Below are 21,652 nucleotides of genomic sequence, written 5' to 3'. Positions count from 1 at the left end.
ATCTATAAGCCTATTAAGATTGTCATCTAACTGTCAATATTTCCCTTTTTTATATATAGTATAAGATAACAAAAATAGATTATACTGACACCCTCCTCCAGTGAAGTCTAAAACATATGTTTTTCCTCCTCCACACAGGAAAGGGATAGTTGCAGAAGCTCCATGGGAAACCTTGCAGGAGCTTGTGTGTGCTCAGCTGGTGAATAGCCACTCTCAGACTGCAGTGTAGTCACCCCAGTTCCTTTGGGAGGCAGAGGTGCTAAGGAGAAGCTGAGCACACAACCTGTTCTGCTGACAGCAGCTTTCATTCAGCAGCAGCAGCATTTCACAGGAGAGGAGGTGAAAATGCTTCCAGTGCTGATGCTGGGTGTGTGCTCCCTCCACGTGTCTCATCTGTGTGATCTGAAAGAGAAGATCCATCTCTTGAGAGATGCCCTGCTGTTTGCTTTGCAGGCTATGCCCACTGGAAGGGCCAGGTGTTGAATTCAGATGAGCTGCACGAACTTTACGAAGGGCTGAAGCTGAACAAGGTCAACCGCTACGATTATGTGCTCACAGGTAAGAAGAGCTTGTTCCCTGCAGTTCCCTGCAGGTGTAAACAGGGCTGAAGAAATGTAAAACATATCCCTCCTTGGTGCAAGCCAGGCAATTAAAATTTCAGCTGTGTATTATAGTCTGAACTGGCTGGGGCTGTTCAGTTTGGAGCAGCCAGAGTTCCCCAGCTGGGAGGTTGTAACTGGGGAGGTAAATTGATCCCCCTGGTATCATTTACAGACTTGTACAGGCCAGGCATGTACAGGCTCACTTGATATTTTGGGAGTGCCTCTATTGGAACAATGGATGTGGAATGTCAGAATATTTTTTTAAAATTATATTAGGAAGGCATGAGTTTAACCCTTTCTCTTAAGTCTGCAGTACTTGCACTCTATGGTACTACAGCATGATTTTATAAACATTTTTTTTTTCTGTCCTTGATTTTTTTTACTTCATTTTTAAGGCTTAGTGCTTTGGACAGTGAGCAAAGTATGAGGAGAGTTGGGTCTTGGTTTTGACTGTCATATATGTTGATTTTTTGTGTTGTTACTGTGTAGGTCATCTGAGTGAATACATTTCTGCAGTGTTTTCCTGTGCTTGCACTATGTATTAAGTGTTTATAAATACAGGCAAAGAGAACTTCTTGTAGAATACTTCATAGAAAGGAGAGATTCTACAAAAATTTTTTATTAAAAATTTCTTCTCACTCAATTGCTGCTTGTCAAAAGTAGGTTACTGATCAGATTTCACCTCTGTAAGAGCTGTGCATCTGGTTTGGATAACAGTATCAATTTCTTACAGCAGTGAGCAGGGACTTTTTAAAGGTAAGCAGAAATACATCACCAGATTTGATAGATTTCATGGCTTCCACATGTAGGAAAGTTCTTTATACACAGGGAAAACTGGAAATTTTAAGTGCATGGGTTATAACTCCAAAGCAGTGTTCTGGCTTAAAGGGTGTGCCATGTCCAAAGAGTTACTGTCAGGGTTTTGTCAAGGAATATCTCCAAAATAAGGGAGACTGAAAGCAAACATAGATTGAACTAAGGTTAAGAAATTAATTTTGGCATAAATGGGTTCTTTGTTATTGAGAAATAGATAAACAACCTTTCTTTCCTGGAAGAAATTCATACAGAGCACATTTCCAGGAAAAGCACACTGTATTGTAGGAATTTTCAGGAGATGTTAGTGTGCAAAATTTATAAATAATATTTGATTATTCTTATAGCAGAAATGTTCCTTTTTTATTTCACTTCCAACTCTTACAAAATACCTCTACTCCTTTCTTATCACTGGTAAAATGGATGTAAGAGATGACAAGTGGTAGAAGGAAAAGAGAAATCTTCAGGAAAAATGAATTTGCGAGGAAAAGGGATTATTTATTAATAAAAGTCTTTTAAAATACGATTTTTTGTGTGTTCAAGTTTGTTTTAAAATCTAATTTGCTGCAGCCATTTTCACAAATGAACAAAAAGAAGGCGTGGGCGGAAAGAGCAGTAATTTCTGAACATCTAATAACACTTTTTGTGTTTTAGTCTCAGCTGCCCTGTGGCTGAACTTAAAACCCTTTCTTTTTCCATTCAGGACCAAAAGTCAGATTTTTCTCTTCACACAGACATTCACCATAGTGCACAACTACTTTGTACCTCAAACAAGCTGGATATGATTATTTAAACACTGAAAAGCAATTTATCAGCAGGTGGGGTTTGACTGTTAATTGTCTGATGATTGTAGATATCTCAGCTGAGATTAAAATTATTATCTTTAGGCCACTTAGTAACAAAGTAACACTCCCTGGACTTTTTGTGACAGTTAGTTATTTTAGATCTTCTTGTATTTGTTTCATTTACAGTAAGACACTCAAGGTAAGAGATAAATTGCAGTTCAGTGTAACAGTTTTAAACACCTGTGTCAGTGATGTACAGTATTATTTTCAGTATTATTATTTACTCAGTATTATTATTATTATTAAACTCAGTATTATTTTCCAGCCAGTCTGCCATCACAGGTCATTTAAAAAAAATCTTTGTGTGCCTCTTTTGACTGATTGTCAGCATTTCATGGATAAAATCCAGCATTTTGGCAAAAAAAAATCTTTTCCATTTCTTTGCAGATCCAAGAATTGATCAGTTTTTCAAGTTAAAAAAAAATCTCCAAAATCCATTTTTAATGTACTTTAAAATATTTTATTAGAGTGGACATTTCCAAGAACATTGAAAGATGCTACCTTGCTAAAAATAATAGTATTAAATCACAGAATCACAAAATATACTGAGTTGGAAGAGACCCACAAATATTGAGTCCAGCTCCTGGCCCTGCCCAGCACCATCCCCAAGAAATGAACTACAATAAATAAAAATCAAATTGATAATTCATAAATGTTGTAACTAAAGTTAATGCATAAATATATAAATTAAGGAACATCTATAAAATTTAAAAACTAGTGGACAAATAAGAATATTGTGGTGCTAGCATTGTGCTAGGGGCCTTGAAATATAGTAAAACTTATTTCCAGCTTATTTCACTGCTAAGCCTGAAAAAGAGGAACTTCATTGGTATTTTGGAGATTGCTCTAAAATGATCAAGGTTAAATCTCTTTTGCATTCTTGTGTTGGACTCTATCAGCATGAACACTATTAATAATAAAAAACTGCATCAAAACAGAGTATAAGAAAAGTATATGGAATTTTAAAAAACTTTCTGCATGAAAAATAATAGTGATCAAAACATTGGTTTTATTAAAGGGAATGTTTTTCCTTTTAGCCTGACCTTTGTTCATATATGTTCAAGCATTTTGAAGTTATATGAGCCTTTCCTAAACAACATCCTTAGTAAATGGATTTTTAAGGTTATACTTGTAGTTGTGCAAGCATTGTCTGAATTTGTATTCCAACCTGTTATTCCTGAGTCAACTACTGAAATGCCTCTGTTCTAAAAATGCATTTATCCAAAGAATAGAGGTATGCAGCATTCCTATCTAGGACTAAAAACAGCAAAAGTGTTCATGAAATTGGACTTCAAAGGTGTCTTTTTTTTTTTTTTCCCTGAAAGGGTATACAAGAGACACATCATTTCTTGCAATGGTGGTGGATATTGTCCAGGAATTGAAGCAACAGAATTCTAACCTCGTGTATGGTGAGGATGTGCATTAAAATCCTTTCTATTCTATCATTCAGTGTGCTCATCATTTGCACATTTTAGGATGACTACACTGTTCTGATGTTACACAACACTTCTGCTCTGTCTGGAGCCAGCTGGGCCCCCAGTGATGTTTCATTTCAGCTTTAGGTGGTCAGGGAGTTGGGTTTTTATCCCTGTATTTGCTGCCTTTCAGGGTGGTTCTTGCATTATGCCATCCAAAGGAGAGCGTGCATTGAGGACTGGTTGTCTGTATCCAGGAAAAAACAAAGATCCCAGCCAGCTGCTGCTGCTGGCAGTTCAGAGGCTGTGTGTGCTGGCAGATGAAGCCTCTCCTCGATTTCCAAGTCAGCCAGAGCAGGACAGGCTCTCCCATGCACCCTGCCGTGGTTCCACGTCACATCCCAGAAATGTCCTGCTTTGCCTCACAAGTTTCATGATTTGCCTTGAACTCCAGGGCTTTTTTAGTTCTGCTGCTTTTAATATTCCCTAGGACTATCCAGGGAGCAAGAGGCTCCAGCAGCTGTTGTCACTAATGTCACATCAGGCTTCAGCCTGGGAGAAAAGACCTCTTCCCTTCCCCTCCTTCCTCTCCTGAGTGTTTCAGGAATTTTGAATATAACCAGCATAGGCTTGAATTGAGCAAAGCTTGCAGAGTGATAGGGCAAGGTCAGTGAGGATTTAGTGGGATAAAAAGCTGGGAATGATGGTTTGAGCTGTCATCTTCAGGCTCTGTAAACAGTGTGGCCAGGAAACACCTAGAATGATTGGCAGGATTTGCAGGGTGTTGTATTGAGCAGTGATACCTGACTTAAAATTAACAAAGCACAGGTCTTAATTAGCAAAATGTAGCAGAGAAATCTTGTCTGGGTTTTGTTGCTTTCTAGCCTTTATTTACACTATTGGATTGTCAAATTGTTCATAGCCTTGTGTGAAAGCTAAAGACTCTCTTGGAATATGAACAGAAAGAGGCATCTCACTGTACAACAGGAAGGAAGTGGTCAGGTGGTGAGATCACAATGAGGTTTATAAGATCCTGTATGTTTAACAAATAGATTCTAACATAAAGAAAATATTTTTAAAATGTAGTACAAATTGCTCTCTTTTTACTCATAGAAACTTCCTGAAATACTGACATTGATTTGATATCTTTGGATTTGTGCTGCTTTTTCATCTTGCTTAAAGATCTTTTAATACAATGAACAATGTTCCTTTTTGAAGTGCAGTGCTAGGCTGTTTCCATCCTCACTGAGGGCACTTGGAGTGTGGTGTTAGTACTGCTGCTGATCCAGAACCTGTGCCAAACATGTTAATATCATTACACCAACTACTTTGGCATGAATTGTCTTATTGTTTCATTATAATACTTTCTTTATTTAATATACACAAGCATTTTGCTGTGTACATTTGGAATATATATTTTTACACTAAAGTAAAAATAGGACTCTTTTCAGAGCTGTTAGCTTCACCCATGTTTCTCCCCTCCATATTACCATTCCAGACAACTGTTTAAGACACATGACCTACTCTTTCAAAATTGGCAGCCACCAGATGCATGTTTCTCCCCTCCATATTACCATTCCAGACAACTGTTTAAGACACAAAATTGGCAGCCACCAGATACAAATTTCAGTGTGCTACAGGAGTTGTGAGATTGTTTATGTATGCTTTGAGGTGGTCAGTGCTGTTGTTTAGCCACCACTGTTACCCAAATTTCAGTGTGCTACAGGAGTTGTGAGATTGTGTATGTAAGCTTTGAGTGCTCAGTGCTGTTCTTTAGACACCACTGTTACCTAAAATTTCTCCCTCCTACCAGGGTCTTTATATCTGTACCCTATTTCTAAACCTAATTTTTTTTCCAGTGTGTGATCCAGTGATGGGTGACAAGTGGAATGGAGAAGGCTCTATGGTGAGTATTCTTCTGCTTGGATTCTCTGTGTAGTGAATGTTTGTAATACAAAGATGTATAAAGATTTATTATTTTTAAACAACAAAAAAGGTGCTTTACCTAAGTGTGGCTTTGGATCCCAACATCAAGTAAGTTTGTACTTAAATTTCTTGGTTTTGAATGAGATTGGTATCTGGAAAGAATGACAGCTGCCCAGCCCTGGGATTATTTCTGGCTCTTTCCTGAGACAACAGAGGGTATACAGACCCTGTCCACAGGAAAATATCCCCCTGCTCCCCATCCTTGTCCCTCTGGAGTTCTCTCATCATCTGTCCAGATCTGTGTTCTGGCTGGTAGCCTGGCTGCCACTGTCAGTCATCCTGGGAGCTGACACAGCCCTGGAACCTAAATGAAGATGACTTATTCCATGTGGGATCTGACAGCTGTTGGGCTCTGGGCTGGGATCAGTGACAGAGAGGTCCCATGTGCCAATACCAGGCTGCACACTGACAAAAAAACCATTCATTTTTGAACAGAACAGTTTGGTTTGAAGGTAAGGACATGAGTGAGCTGGGACACTGTATTCCTAATGCTGCTGTGTCACCTTGGTGAGAGAGAACTTGAAAGTTCTTCACCCAGACATCATTTCCTGTTAATGCTGCCAGTTTAGGTCCACCTGCTTAAAAATGGTGCTTCCCATCACCTCCAGGGAGGACAGGGCGGACTGTGACAGTGTCCCCAGCTAGGTCCACCTGCTTAAAAATGGTGCTTCCATCACCTCCAGGGAGGACAGGGCTGACTGTGACAGTGGAGGATGCTCTGCCACTGCAGCTGCAGAGCTTGGGGCTGTCAGGTCACTCAGTGGCAGCAGGAGAGGTGGCTGAGGGAAGGAGAGCTGCAGTCCCACATCTCAGACACTGCTGGCAACTTCTGACACTTTTTTTTTCTCCCCAGTATGTGCCCAAGGATCTCCTGCCAGTCTACAGGGACAAAGTTGTACCTGTTGCAGATATAATCACTCCTAACCAGTTTGAGGCTGAGTAAGTGCTTATTTCTTTTTCTAGCCAAATAACTTGTGGAAAAAAGCAGGGAAGACTGATAGGCCTTAATTTTATTTGTCTCAATATAGAGTCTTATGTACGTATATGTTGGGTTTTGGGTCTTAGCTGTTAGTTTTAAGTGGTGTTTTTCAGATGACCTCAATTGCTGCATGTCAAAACCAGTAAAAAACCCAGGAGTTACGTGAGGAAAAGATTCTTCTTGTTTTCTTCAGTGTCTCATTTTCATGATTATTTCTTGTTATCACCAGAGGCCTGTTTCTTGGACAGGTTAAAGAAGTACCTTCTCCATCCTTTCCCATTATTATGAACATTTTTATTACATGCCAGAATATCAGAACTAAAATAGTTTGGTTCAAATTCCCTCCCCCCCAAAAAAAAAATTAGATTCGGAATTACCAACACGGCAACATCTCAGGGGAGCTGAGAATTTAAATGTCTCCTGCCTGTCCTGTCTGCACAGCTGTGCCTCTTTGGTCAGGAGATAATCTCTGGTGGTGCAGCACTGGCTGTGCCGTTAAGGGGAGGGTGCAGCTGCATGGGAGAGGGAGAGAAAACACTTGTGAGGGAATGTTTGTGATGCAGGGATCTCTGGAGGAGGCAGGGTGGGACTGGTGTGAGTGCACTGTGTGTCTGTGCACGTCGCCTGCAAACACAGGTCTGCTCCAGCAGACCGTGGAGCTACAGATGGGTTTGGCCTGTTTGGTGCAGTCCCAGCTTTCCTCCTCTGAAAGGACAAGCAGACAGTCACTGCCTGGAGAATTATTGCTCTTTTAAGGTTTCTGTTTCATTCTCAGGTTACTCACAGGCAGGAAGATTTACACAGAAAAAGATGCACTGGAGGTGAGTGGGCAAAGGGTGGGGTGTGACATCTCTCTCTGCATTCCTGCCTGCAGTGCTGCAGTGTGCCTTCAACCTTGGAGTCACTTTGGCCTCTGTCCTTGCCGTGTGTTCATCATTAAAGCTTGTACACTTCAGGCACAAAAGATTTCCTGTTTTAGTGTCAGAATTCCAAAGAAACTTCCCAAAAGAGCTCCAGATAAAGGGATTACATTGGTAGTGAGTACATCCCTCTGAATTTGCTTTCTGCAGTGGAGGAGGAGTGGCAGCAGCACACGTGGCAAATACCCAGACACTGCCAGCTCTGTGGATTTTATTTGGTTGGGGTGAAAACCCCAGGGGACCCCAGGCATGAGGAACCTGTTTGGGGCTCTGCTGTCCGCATTCAGCAGTGCTGAGTGTGAGGACAGCTTTTCCTCATTCTCCCAGAAAAATCCACAGCATTGACAGATGCTGTCATTGCCATACAGAGCTGATAGATGGCCTGCAAACATATTGCATGGAGGTGTAATGATTTGCCCTTTCACACAAAGTGAAGAAAATAAAAACCTGTAGGCCTTGGTGGTGAAGGACAAAATAGAAATATAGTTTTATTGATGTCTTGAGAAGGGCTGAGCTCTTTGTTTTGTTGGCTACCCAAGTGCTTTCCTAATGGACTGATGTAATTCCCTCCAGTTTGGTTTTGAACTTCAAAAGAACACAAAATCTTCAAACAAGCAGCAGCTGCAGTGGCCCCCTGGAGAGTAGCTGGGGGTCTGTCAGCCCAAATGTTTGTTGTTTTTTTGCTGTAGCAACGTCAAACAACACGGGTTGGTCACCACCCCTTCACAGCAGGAAGCAGCTACAGAGATCTCATCTCTTTGAATTTCCACTGCCCCCAGTTCTACATTACCCCCTGTGCTGGGTGAGGGTGGTGAGCTGTGCTTCATGCCAATAACAGCAACCTGCAACTCAGTTCTTCTGCTCTTATCTCACCAGTGGAACCAGTCTTGAGAAGAACATAATTAGCTGAGCAGCCATTAGTTCTAAATTTGCATATTTCAGCTGCAAACATGAGTTGCATGTGCTAAACAGTTTTGCCAGTCAGTCTTCTGACTGATTCATGCCATAGCTCTGATTTGTGATGGGCTTTAAAAAAATCTCTCCCAAAGAGATGGAATTATACTTAGAAATGGAAACATTTTTAAAGAAGTTGTTTGCAGCATATTTTAATCTGTCTGTCTTTCCAGCTACATGTCATACATGCATCTGAGTAATAATCCATGCTGGAATTAGTTCCTTTTAAAGGTGGTAGGAATTCTGGCATCGATTTCCATGATTTCATGCTTGCTTTTCCTTTCCTTAACAAGACCTGTGATGACAGTAGTGTCTTCTTCCATAAAATTAAATATGATGTAATATTAATGTAGAAAGGACTAAGTCCTACAGCTAGAGACAGTGGAGATGAGGGTCCTGGTGAACTGTGACTGAGGAATGAAACTTAGTTTACTATTCCTGCACAGACTGATTGTGTCAGTGTGTGCTGGTGGATTTACTGCTTCTCCAAAACCCAGCTGCTGTCTGTGCAAAGAGGTCTGACAGCTGAAGAAACTTGGAGGCTTAGACAAGAAAGAAAAGCAATAAAGTATTAAAAAATAGCAGAAATAAATCCTTATCATTCAGCTGCTCATGAGTCATAGCTAGCCTGGGAGGGTTTTTAGTTAAACTCTTCTGGGAGAATTAATATTTTATCCATGTTTTATACTAACTCATTATTGAAGTCATTCTTTTTTCTGTGAAATCAAAATCACTTCTGTCTGTAACAACCAATTGTGATGTCAGAAGCAGATTATTAATGAGTTTAAGTGAGGAGCACACAGAGTGGAAATACATCTGCAAAGGTATATAATTTACAGCTGTAGTTTGGGGGTTGAAACAGAATGAGAAAAGAAGATTGAGATAGACACACTTCTGCCTCTGATTCAGGTTTTTTAATTTTTGGTAACTCTAAAAGTAGTAGCTAAATAAGATTTCATGACCTGGAGTTGCTGGCTTTCTAGAAAATGCTTCAAGATGCCAGATGAGGTACACATATCTGTATATTTATTCTCTTATTCTTTTGACAGTGTGTTCTGAAAACATGATGCAGGCAAAAATTCTCATCACAGCTGAAACAAGAGTATTTTTTCCAGAAGAGCATCCAAAGATAACACAAACAGAAATGCTTGTATATTTTAACAAGTGTGTACATTTAAATGTGGATGTTTTGATTCCCCTAGTTCAAAGTAATGCCCCTAATTCAAGTAGATTATTTGAATAGAGACTGGGTTTTTTTCTCTTTACAAAAGATGCCAAAATAAGGTGTTTGTTAAAAACCATCAGTACTATGAATGAAAGTTTAATGCACACATATTGCAGTCACCAATTCCTGCATTTTTGCACACTGAAAGGTGATGGATATGCTCCATGCCATGGGACCAGAGACTGTGGTGATCACAAGCTCAGATCTACAGGCACCTCTAGGAAATGACTACCTGATTGCTCTGGGAAGCCACAGAAAAAGTAAGTGAAGAGCTCCTTCCTTACCTGTGCTCTCTTTTCACCTGTCAGTGCTTGCAGTTACTCCTTGAAGAAGTAGTTCCATCTGCATGGAAGGAGCTCAGATTCCTAAGTGAGCCCCTTGTCCTGCAGTAATATCAGGAGTGTGAGACTGGGGCTGCTCCAGAGGGAGGACAAGAGCTGAGTGTGATCACAGCCCTGGCAGGACTCTGTCCCCATCCACAGGTCAGCAGGACAGGGGGGTGGTGGCAGACAGGTCCCAGTGACAGTCCAGAGTTAGGGAGGCAAGCCAGGTCTGAGATTAACCTGGAAAATTCAGTAAGTACATCAGGACAGCAGGGCTGTGCACAGGAATGTGTGCACCATATCTCAGGTGCCCTGTCCTGAGCTTCCATGCAGCTCCTGGGCAGAGGAGGAGGATGCCCTAGGCAAGGTTTGTTGGGATTCTCACAGCCCCTGGTACTGGTGGTGAGGATGTAAAACAGGAACTTGGCATGTTTGAATGCTTTTCCAAAAATTCACTCTGTCCTTCCTGTTAGCAGATTGTTCCTCCCTTGATAGGTTATAAAATACCCTCCTGCTTCTTCTCTGTGTCCCCTTCTGTGCTGTCACCAGGGCTCACTGTGTGTTCAGACTGTCACACAATGTTTCCACCTGAGAAGGGCACAGTTATGAGGGATGGAAAATGAAGGAGGTAGCTCCCTCCTCGCTCTTAAATGAAGTATGTACCGTATAGAAGTTATAAATGCTGTCGCAAGCTGGCCAAGTTTTGGAAGGCTGTGCCTTTTAAAAGAGCTGGTACAAAGTTTACAATTCTCCTTTATGTTCCAAACAGCAAAGGAGAATTGTAAATTCAAATTCAAATCTGATTATGACTTTTAAAAAGATTTCTTTTTAAGTTCTAGTGATTGCCATTGTATTAGTGGCTGGGTCTGTCATTTAACTGTGGATCTGTGTTGTAGCTAAAGCAGATGGTACCAGGATAACACAAAGAATTCGAGTGGAGTCTCCCAAAGTGGATGCTGTCTTTGTGGGAACAGGAGACTTGTTTGCTGCTATGCTTCTGGCATGGACACACAAGCACCCAAACAATTTGAAGGTGGGGCAGAAGTTACTCATCTCTCTGCAAGTTTGGACCTTGTTTCTCTTGAGTTTTTTTTTTTAAAAACTTCTGATCTGTGACATTATTTAAATACTGTCTTGTGTTTTGGCTTTTTTTTTCCTCACCTCAGAAAAAGCCACAGAGTTTCCCTTTGGCCAAAAGGGACATTAAACAGTCACATGTCAGTTAGATTGATTTTGTAATTTTGCCAAATTAATGTTCTTTCTAGAGAGACTGCATCCATGTTTACAATTACATTTTTTATCTTCACTTCATAATAAGCACTGAAAATAATTTCTCAAATCCATTTTTCTATTTCTTTCCCTTAAGGACATAGAGTCCTTGATACAGTTATGATTTCTAATACCTGTTTGGGGACAATTAAGTAAAATATTTTTTTCCCCAAACTCTGCATTGCATAGTTGTCATCATGTTTGTTTTGTCAGTCACATTTTCCTCTTAATAGCAGTGTTTTTGAAATAATATTAATTAATATTAAGTAATATTAAAGTAGGTAGCTGAAGTCTTACTGAACCCTGAATATGTTGTTGCAGGTGGCATGTGAAAAGACTGTGTCAGCCATGCAGCACGTTCTGCAAAGGACCATTAAGAGTGCAAAAGGTAAATTCATCCAGACCTCATTCCCATGTTCTGGCTGCATTGGCATCAGAAGAAATATTCAAGGAGCTTTCTGGGTCTCCTGACTACAGGCATCCCCTGACTGCTGAGGCAGGCAGAGAATTTACATAATGAGAGCTTGGTATTTTTGTCTGCATGTTCCTGCTGTGTCCTGCAGGGCCATTTTTGACCAGAGCTGACTGCAGATGTCACTGTTTAGCTTGTGCTGGGTGACAGTCGTGCTGACTGTGCCTGAGCCAGCTCTGCAAAACCAGCAGAACTCGAGGAGCTGCTGAGTGTGGTGTGCCAAAGAGCTCCTGCTTCAGTGTAGCTCACCCACTGCCCCTCTGCATGTGTGTTTAGCACTGAGAGGGGTTTATCAAATAATCAGTTTCTTGGCTGTGTTGGCCCACATGAGGAGTGATTTTTTTTCAGCTTCCCTTGGAGTTCCCATCTTTCAGTTCTTAAGGAAATCTGTGGGTTCTCTGAGCATGTCTGTGTGACTTCCTAATGAACAGCAGAGCTATGTTTCTTTCCTGGAGAGAGGTGTGGAACAGTGGTAAGAAATCAGTGCTGACCTGGCTTTTCCACCTTGGAAGCCTTCAGCAGGGAGCAGTAAGGGAGAATGGGGAAGGGAGGCAGGCAGACAAAATTGTGGGGTTAGAGAGCAATGTAACTTGTTTCTTGTAATACTGCTGTTTTTAATGACATTCTGATGTCATCTTTTTAGTGCAAGCTGGAGAAGGAAACAAACCAAACTCAGCCCAGCTGGAACTGAGAATGGTCCAAAGCAAAAAGGACATAGAAAACCCAGAGATCATAGTGAAAGCCACCGTGTTATAAAGGCTCCACGTCTCCAATAACGCACAATGTATCGATGTCCTCATTTCTTTCCTGTAAATTGTAATATTTGCCTTAGATCTGTGACAGAAACCTGACTTTCATGAAATAGTGCCCAGCATAGGCAGATATCCACTCTCAAACATATGTGCTGGCCTTGCTCAGTTTTAAAACCAGAACAGTTAGTGTGCATTGAAGCATATTCCCAGGTATCCCAATGTCTGTCAGATTCACTTAGTCTGTGTGATTACCCAGGGCAAGAGAGCAATGTTCCTGCCTTGCCAAAGACTGTAGATGTGAATTTGCTAATGGAATGCTTGACTGACTGGAAAATGTATTTCAAGATGGCATCTAGTGCCAATGGAGCTGGCTCCATGCTCCCTTTTCCTGGAGGTACCTGGTTACCTGCCCTGGTATTCAGTATCTCAGCTGCTATGAAACTAAGCAGGGTTAAAGCTACACACACAGCTCTGCTCGTGTGTAGGAGTACTTTGAAGATGTTTGGCACGTTCAGTACTCTGAAGTGACCTTGAGGTGTCATTCTTGTTGCTGATCTCTGCTCCTGTTTCTTGTCCATGAACAGCTGCACAGTTTCAGTTGTCACAGGTTCTGGCTGCTTATTTCTCATGTCCCTGGGTGCCCACATGATTTTCCTCCAAAAGCTGCTCCAGAAACATCTTCATCAACAAGATCATGTCTTTATTCAGTGCCACTGGTTAGAAGGGTGGCCTCTGAGGCCAGGTTTGATTCTCTTTTAACTGAAGGCAAAAGAGAAAGCAGCTCTTACCCTGGAGTTGGCTGCCCTGGTTTGTTCATTGTGGGTGGATGTACTTAGGAGCTACGTGGGCACTTCACATTAGTGAGCACTGCTGGCAGCCTTAGCAATGAAGCAATGTGGCAAAAGTAGTATTTTTGGGTTAGTAAGATCTGGTCACTGATTACCAAATGCAGTGAAACAGAAAAATTAACTTGTTCACAATGCCTGTGCAAGCAACACCAATTAGAGATTACAGAAATACATTATTATTATTATTATTATTAATGCACAATTCTTGATAAGGCTTCAGAACGGGATTTTTAATCATTTCAGTGTCCTGTGGATCATAGCCACATACTAAAGGAGCAGGGAAGTCTGCTGACAGGTATTGGACACTCACACTCCTGTAGGATTTCTCTATGGGATCCCTGTTCTTGTTTGTCCCAAGATAAAGTCTAGTGTGGTGTTAAATCCAGATCATGTTGAGGATCTTTACTTCTCTCAGACTACATAAGGGGATGGAAATTGCATTTCTGATTGATTTCCTCTCCTGCATTTGGCATCAAAAGTGAAAAAAAAATTATGTTACTTGAGAATTTAAGGAAAAAAAATCAGCAGGAATTTATCTACAAAATGGGACTCTACTGCCAGTTTTCAGTATCCACTGTAATGAAATAACTTTCTAGCAATAATAACCTTGGTGTTGTGCACAGTTGCTAAAATCAGCAGTCAGTAACAGAGATATGAGCTCAGGGCTGCTACCCAACCTGTAAAAAGATGTGACCTACCTTGACAGTGTGTACATGTGATGGGAAGCAGTGAAGAGGGAATCAGGCTCTTCCCAGTGGTGCCCGAAGTGATAAATAGACTGGAGCACAAACTGAGATACAGGAAAATCCATTTAAACATTAGAAACATTTAATTCACTGTGAGGGTGATCAAACACTGGCAGAGGTTGCCCAGAGAGGTTGTGGAGTCTCTGTTCTTGGGGATACTCAGATGCTGACTGAACGTGGCCCTGAGCACCCTGCTTGCTCAGAGGCTGGAGCAGAGCATCTCCAGAGGTCCCTTCCCACCTCAGCCATTCCATGATTCTCTGAGCACACTGGACAACCTTTCTTTGCAGCACTGCATTTTTAAATTTTGTTCTCCCTGCAACACAAACTTCCAGATGGGCTGGAAAACACTCATAATAATAATATTTCCCCCCTTTTTTAGATAAGCTACAGTTTGCTTGGGCAGCTGTGCCAGGAAGACAATTGCCTCTTTTGAGATACTTGCTTTCAGCAAAGATATTTAAATACTGTAGATATGGAAAGGATTTTAACTGTTTCTAACATTGATTAACCAAGTGCTGCATGCCATTTTCCAAACATAACGATGAATTTATTAATATCTTAAAATTAAATTTAAAATTTCATGTGGAAGTGTATAATCCCTGTTATCCTCTTAGGAAGGAGGGATCAACATCCTGAACTTCCCTGCCTGTACAGACAATGCTCAATGCCCATTTACTATGTGTGAGACAGCACAATTTTATTTTGCCATTAAACAGACTTCACAAGAGGATTGAGAGCAAGGCAAGGGCTGTTTTCTCTGAAATAAAGAAGCTTGGAATTTGGGAAGCTTGGAGCTACCTTGCAAACAATGTTTTAATTATAAACCATGATGAGCCATGATCTTGAGATAAAAGACAAAGTGATATGTTTGTTGGAGCAGTTTATACCTGTCAGGTGTCATCTTTTCCCACTTCTTCAGAGGATGGATCTGTTCAGTAATTCACACCTTCCTTAGAATCTGTGACAAATCCATGTTAAAAAAAAAAAAGAATATTCATACTAATTTGCAACAGTTCCTATTTCACAGTAGCTGGATCCTGTAGCAATGGGCTGTGGCTTCATCTGCTTGAGTCCCCAAGGGTTGCTCATGTGGTACCTGTTTTAAACTCCCACTGACCTGATCTAAATTAGGTCAGGTTTATATCTTCAGTGAAGAATTGGGCTTAACATCTCTTGCCAGGAACAAACATCAGAAATTATCTGTAAATATATTCTGTAGCTAATGGTTTGTAGCCACAGCAGGCTAACAGGTATTTTTGAATGTCAAGGTACACATTTTTATTTGTTTGGAGTTACACAAAGCTCATGTGCAGAACAAAATTCAAAGGCTCAGCACAGTCCTGTCTAATATTCCATTCTCTCCTCTCCTCCTGCATATTATACCTTTATCTTTTCCTGAGTTCCTGCTGTCTGTCTCGTGCAGCTCTCTCAGTGTCACACAGTGCCCACTATTTATTTAGGGCTTGGAGGAGCCTGACCAGCATTGTCTGATTGACTTGCAAACCTTTAGTTAAAGGTAAAAAGTTAATCTAAACTAGCTTAGGTCCTAATTGATGACAGGAGAACAAGCACTTTAGCCCAGAGATGGAGTCTGTAATGATGGATAATCTTCCCTGGCCATCCTGGGGCACGAAGGGTGGAAGCCAGCAGTGCAGCCCTCACCTGCTGGGGACTGGTGGCTTCAGTGCCACCTGTGTGAGCTCAGAGGCACAGGAGGCTGCAGCACATGGAGGTGTGGGAGAGGGGAATGCTCTGTGCCCTCACATTCTTTCTCCATTCTGCAATTAATTTTTGTCACATCCCCTTTTCCTGGAGGGATTTGCAGTGCCTGTGGCCACTGCTCAATCCAGCCACTCGTTTTTGGAGCCACCTGTGCAGGAGAGACCAAAGGTTTTTTACAAACCACCTATTCTGGGCCTGGATTAGAGAATGCTGAGAACTGAGACCTGCACAAAGACATTGTGCTAAAATCAGTGCTACTCACACTCAAGAGAAACACTTCAGAAACCTGCAGTATGAATTGTTAATGTTTGTGTGCTGATTTTTATCTCAGATGGGGAGAAATCCATAATCCATGTGTTACACAAAAGAATTGGAGGACCAAGGTTTCCAGCTACTCATACTGCCTTTTGAGTATCTTAACTGTGTCTGATTGGATGGTGTTAATTTGTTGTCTGAGACTGTTATGGTGATTGTATTGATTAATTTTATTTTAAAATATGTGGCAAGGAAGATTGTAATAAAAGCATCTACCTTTATTATACTGTGCACACACAAATTGTTAGATCCTATTTTTAAATATGTTAATAATTTCAGAATTAAACAGCACAAAAATGGTTTGATAGTCTTGCTGAATAAAGTGGATGTAATTAAATGTTTCCTTAGTTATGTCCTAGGATAGAGAAAGGGTAGTTAATGGAAGAGAGCACATTTGTGCCCTGTAATCATCTTACTGTAAAGGTGTGGATGTGCAAGTGAGTAACATCCTTGTTGTCTTAATTTATTTTTTAAGAGGTTTCATGGGAAAAAAAAATCTCTGGCATTCTGCACCACTCCCTTGCATTCCTCTTACTTATATGTGTAGATCCTCATTGTGTTGAGGTCCTACATATAAGTAGGGACCTCTTTTTTCCTGCAGACAAGGTGAGAAGAGAGGCTTGGAGTAAGAACCATAACTCATTTTGAGATCTCTTCCTTGTGCAGCGTTTAACTGCACTCCACTCACTGATTTTTTACCTTCACTGTGTAGGGTAGGGCGCACAGGGCTGCAGAGTGGGAAACAAATGTTCCTCATGTGGGAACAAGAGCTTCTGCCAGCACTCAGCAGTGTCCCTGCCAGCGTGGTGGTTTGCAGGAGGAGGAAAGCAGGGATCCAGGTTAAGGAGAGCAGGAAGTGCTGTGTCATTCCACTTGTGTCATGAAGAGGTTTGGTTTCTATTTATACTGAAGGAAAAAACACCTCTCCCAAGTAAAGGTTCTTGTCCAGGTGAAGGATGCCTTTAAAAGCTGAGACATTACAAATTTTGGTCACTCTGGTATTAAAATATTTCTTCATAAAGGGAAACATATCCCTTTTACATCCCCTTGCCGTGCTGGCTTATTGGCTGTAGTCATTGTAGAATCCCAGGAACAGACATCCAGAGAGCTGTTCTTCCTGAAAACACATGTTCTTCATGTTCCTGCTAAGTGAGAGCCTGCTGAGCAGTCCTGAAGCTTTCCAAAACACCTCCATTGGAGACATTTGTCAGCCATGGAAACTGAGCTTCGAGGTGTTCAACCACAGCCCAAAAATAGCTCTTTCAAAGAAATGAAAACTCTTGAAAGTGCATTCCTGTCGATAAACAAGTAAACAGTGAGTTTGCACATGCATGCAGGGGCAGATTTCAGGTGCATCCCCGAGGTTCAATCGGCCACTGGAGGAGTGTGCCCTGAGCAAGGGCTGCTGCTGTCAGGGCAGACCCAGCTAGTTCTCAGCATTCCCAGAAGGGAGGAATGTGGTGTGGCATTCAACAGCCAGGGAAAACTCCCATCTGCTTCACCAGGAAGCCAGTGCCAGGTGACAGCCCCAGTGCCACCAGCTTGGTGCTTTTGCTGCTCTGGCAGCAGAGGACCTCGAGGCAGGTGGGATGCTCCTAGATGTGCATTCCTGACTCAGTGCAAATAATGGTAATGGATCCCCCAGCGTGCAGAGCAGTGAATAAGGCAGCACATTATTCCCAGAGAGAAAACCAGCAATATGAGAAGGCTGTGCCATATGTTACCACTGAAATCACACTTACCTATTGCCCTCGTGGTTGCATTGCTGTTTAGAAAAAAAAAAATCTGTGTGTAGAAGAGTGTAATTTATGTACTCTGTGTGTGTGTGTGTGTATGTTGAAGCTTTATTTGCAATGTGGTAGGGGTGGGAAACAGAATTTGGGGGGCTGGCTGAGTAGGCCTTCAGGATGTGAGCAGAAGGTCTTAAAGAATTATATTTTTGTAGATTGTGCTGAAGCTTTGGGTCCCAGCCACACATAGCCTTTTCTTCCAGAGAAGTAAAATGGTTTGGAAAGAGAGTCAGGTGGCTGTAATATAGTAGGGATAGTACAACCCCACCAGCCCTGGACAAACTGAATAACTTAATAAAAGATGCCTTTTTAAGTAATATTTTTTTAGTGCTGAATTGTTAAACAAAGAAATATTTATGAGCAAACTTTCTATGTACTTAAAGTTTGTGTGGTGCTTTGTACGGACTAGGTGGACCTGTTATTTGTTTACACATCTTAAATGATTGTCCTTGAGGTGTGTGTAGTAATTCAACTACTTCTGTGCCAGAAAAACAATGAAGTTCTGTGTAATAGCAAATGATTTAATTTCTGATGAAACTGTAGGCTTTCTAGTGTTTGTGTATTTTTCTGGTTGGCCATTACAAGTTGTATCCTTCCTGCAGTAAGGCTTCTACCTTGTAGAGAGAGGCAATAGGATGGTAGATAACCATTGTTTAAAAAGAAAACCCTAAATATTGCTACCTTATCCACTTTAAAATCAGGTAAGCTTTGTGGCGTAAGCCTGGAATTTTGCACTGGAAAGAAGTGTGAAATACATCTAGGTTAGGTTAAAAATTTGGGATGGGTTTGTTTATTTAATTAAATAAGACAGGGAAGTCTTAAAAGCGCTTAATAGCAACATGGACAAGCCAAGAGATGGAACAAAAGTGGCTTGTTCCACTGTATGGACCTGACCAGGCTCATTCACAGCTTGTGCTAAACCTGTGCACAGGCAGCTGAACAGACAATGGGGAAAGTAAAGATTTTTTCCTTGTAGTTTGTCAGCTGTAATAGCGTGACGAATTTCTGTTGTTTGTTCTGAATTCAAATTCAAAAATAGCTTTCAGGAGAGCTGAGCTACTGATAAAATCCCATTCAGTCAAAAGGCAAGGCTGCTCACAGGGTTCAGAACCAGAACAGGATTTTTTCATCCTGCTAAGCATAGTGAGTCTTTGTTTCTTATGGCTGGGAGACCAGGGCTGAAGCACAACTGTCCAGATTAATGATTTTGGTTGAACTTCAGGGTCTCTGTAAAAAGCACAAGGGTCTGCATCATAAAGGAGTTTTTGGAGCATTGTCCTGTGATAAATGTCATTACCTACCAGAGCAGTTGGTGATTTGACAAAACTGATCATCACTTATGTCCCTTTTAATTAACATGGCAGCATCCTCCTCACTCTTGTGAATAAATCACCACTGCAGAAAGCAGAGGAGAATTTATCCCGAGTTTTTCTCCCGAGAGTTCCTGATTTCTGGATGTGTTGAAAAAGAAGCACTTCTGCTTTGCTAAGTTAGCAGTAGAAATGTCACTGAAATGAATAATGCATGGCTGAGGAGGGAGGCTGTGGCAGGGAACAGCAGTGCTGGGGGTTTGTTGTGCCTGGCTTTCCTCCCCCTGGGAATCTGTGGGTGCAGCATCCCCGTGGTGGTGGCAGAGGGACTGTTGTGCCTGCATCCTGCTGTGGGGGAATGTGGAGGAGTTACTCTGGGCCAGTGGGAGCTGAGGGTGCTGGGGAGCTGTTGGGTTTCTTGGGCAGTGCTGTCCCAAGGCTGTGGTTCAGCTCCTGGTGTGCAGCCCCCTGCTCTCCTGGCCACGGCATAATTCCCTTAGATTTCTCCTGCAGGCCATGGAGAACCAAGAGACTCTGGAAGTGCATTATCCAGATGATTCAGGCTTGGCTTTTGTGCTTTTGGAAAGAAAGGTAAAACAGGTATCAGCTGCTGTGGTAGATCTAACTTGTCCATCTCAGCTACACCACGAAACTGTGCCCTGACCTTCCTCCCCCATCATCTCTGCTGTCCCTGATTTGCCTGTCCCCATAACAAGGGACACGAAGGAGCTAAAATCAATGGGGAATTCATCCAGCCAAAACCCTGAAGTTTTAATTTTCTTTAGTTCCCTTAACCTCCTCATGCTGGAACAGATGAGTGCCCATGCTAGGGAGGGTCTGGGCCAATGCAGCTGCTCAAAAGGAGGGAGAATGGAGTTCCTCTCCCTGGCAGTGAGGTGCTGGCTGAGCAGGACCTAACTCTGCACAGCTGCATGGTTAATGGTAAAGAAAAGAAATCTTTGTGAGCCAAGTACTTGAAAGAAGAGCTAGTGATGCAGTAGTCAGGGTTTGGTGTTCTCAATCCATCCCATCCCCTGTGTAGCAAAAATATTATAGTACTGAAAAATTTGGTGTGGCTGTTCTCAATGATCTGTGTGATGCTTGTGCCTAGCAGAGGAGGAAATAGCATTGAATAAATCAGTGTTCTAAACAGGGAATGTAATGGGGAGATCCAGGTGGAGAAAATGTCCAGTTTGTTTTCACAGCACTTGAAGGGTGTCAGAGTTGTCCAGGTTTGGCTCTTTTCCTTCCCACCCCCTTTAAACAAGGAAAAAATGACATCAGTAAATCCATAAATAAATAAGGGCAGTTTCCTGGGAATTTATGAGGCATTAGTATTCCTTTTCCTTGACAGACTGATAAGACTTTCCAGCCCAGAGGTCTCTAGGTCCCAGGGGGCTTTCAGAGGTGCGATGGAGCCTGTCCCAGCTGGCTTGGAGCACGGTCCTTGGGACACAGCTGTGACAGATGGCATTGGGATGCCACCTGCAGGCACTCCTGTCCTGCTTTTGGTGCAGCACCTGTATTCCCGTGCAGGGTATGTGCAAGGTGTGAAAAAATGCCGTGGGAGGGAGGAAACTCGGGCTTGCTGCTGGAGCTGCAGTGATGGGAGGAAACCCTGGAGAATTCAGCACCATCCAGTGACCCTGTTAAAAATGCAGGGGAGGGACAGCTATGAATTTGCCTAGGACCTATGTGAGTAGAGAAATATGAGATTTGTCTCTAATTCAGAAATAATTTAGTATTGACCAAATGAGTGCCATGTCTTCAACGGGCAGTAGCACCTGGAAGAGGCCAATATTTAGGGTTTTTGCCCAAAGCACATTTAGCCCTGCTCTACTGTTTAGTGAAAATGCCCAGTGCAGATGCCACCAGAGCCTCATCTCATGGAGTAATGCTGTAATAAAGAATGTGGTTTTCTTGTGCAAGTCTTGACCTCTTCTTATGAAAATAACACACAACTCAGTATTTTCATGGTGTATAAGTGAAATGTAATTTTTTTTTTCAATAAAATACATTTCCTTTCCTAAACATGGCTCTCTGTTTTTTTCTCTTGGTGATGTTTCTCTTTCAACTCTAATGGAGCTTTGGTTTTTTGTGTCTTCTGAAGCCTGACCGTGCATGATTTCTTTTTCCTGTTGAGCTCCATGAGGAGTTCCCTGTTCAGCCAAGTTGGCCTTCTGCTCCACGTGCTTGACTCAAACCACAGTGGAATCATCTGCTCCAGTGCTTCTAAAAGGTGGTTCCTAAAGTCTGACCTACACTTGTGGGCTCCCTAAAATCTCAGAAGCAGACTGAGTGGATTCCATTAAATCAGCTCCCTGCACAGCCTAAAATTTGCTCTCCTGCAGTCCAGGGTAACA

At 41.9% G+C, this 21,652-nt stretch overlaps 1 protein-coding gene across 2 annotated transcripts in view; it reads left to right on the top strand.

Annotated features, from left to right (window-relative positions):
- The window catches only part of PDXK (pyridoxal kinase), a 46,519-nt gene extending 25,201 nt beyond the window's left edge, over nucleotides 1–21,318 (top strand). The window contains exons 1-10 of one of the 2 annotated variants that reach the window (XM_041399720.1): nucleotides 145–367; nucleotides 454–558; nucleotides 3,586–3,669; nucleotides 5,535–5,581; nucleotides 6,515–6,600; nucleotides 7,416–7,461; nucleotides 9,888–9,999; nucleotides 10,959–11,095; nucleotides 11,653–11,719; nucleotides 12,447–21,318. In XM_041399720.1, the coding sequence (XP_041255654.1) occupies nucleotides 346–367; nucleotides 454–558; nucleotides 3,586–3,669; nucleotides 5,535–5,581; nucleotides 6,515–6,600; nucleotides 7,416–7,461; nucleotides 9,888–9,999; nucleotides 10,959–11,095; nucleotides 11,653–11,719; nucleotides 12,447–12,559 (819 nt within the window). In that variant the 5' untranslated portion in view covers nucleotides 145–345 and the 3' untranslated portion in view covers nucleotides 12,560–21,318. Of the gene's footprint in view, nucleotides 1–144; nucleotides 368–453; nucleotides 559–3,585; nucleotides 3,670–5,534; nucleotides 5,582–6,514; nucleotides 6,601–7,415; nucleotides 7,462–9,887; nucleotides 10,000–10,958; nucleotides 11,096–11,652; nucleotides 11,720–12,446 lie in introns of those variants that run through there. The other variant, XM_041399719.1, reaches the window with a different exon arrangement.
- Nucleotides 21,319–21,652: the final 334 nt, after the last annotated feature.

The sequence above is a fragment of the Onychostruthus taczanowskii genome, unplaced genomic scaffold (assembly GCF_017590055.1).
Source record: "Onychostruthus taczanowskii isolate IOZ18803 unplaced genomic scaffold, ASM1759005v1 scaffold17, whole genome shotgun sequence".
Taxonomy (NCBI): domain Eukaryota; kingdom Metazoa; phylum Chordata; class Aves; order Passeriformes; family Passeridae; genus Onychostruthus; species Onychostruthus taczanowskii.
This window is presented reverse-complemented; position numbering and strand designations above follow the sequence as displayed.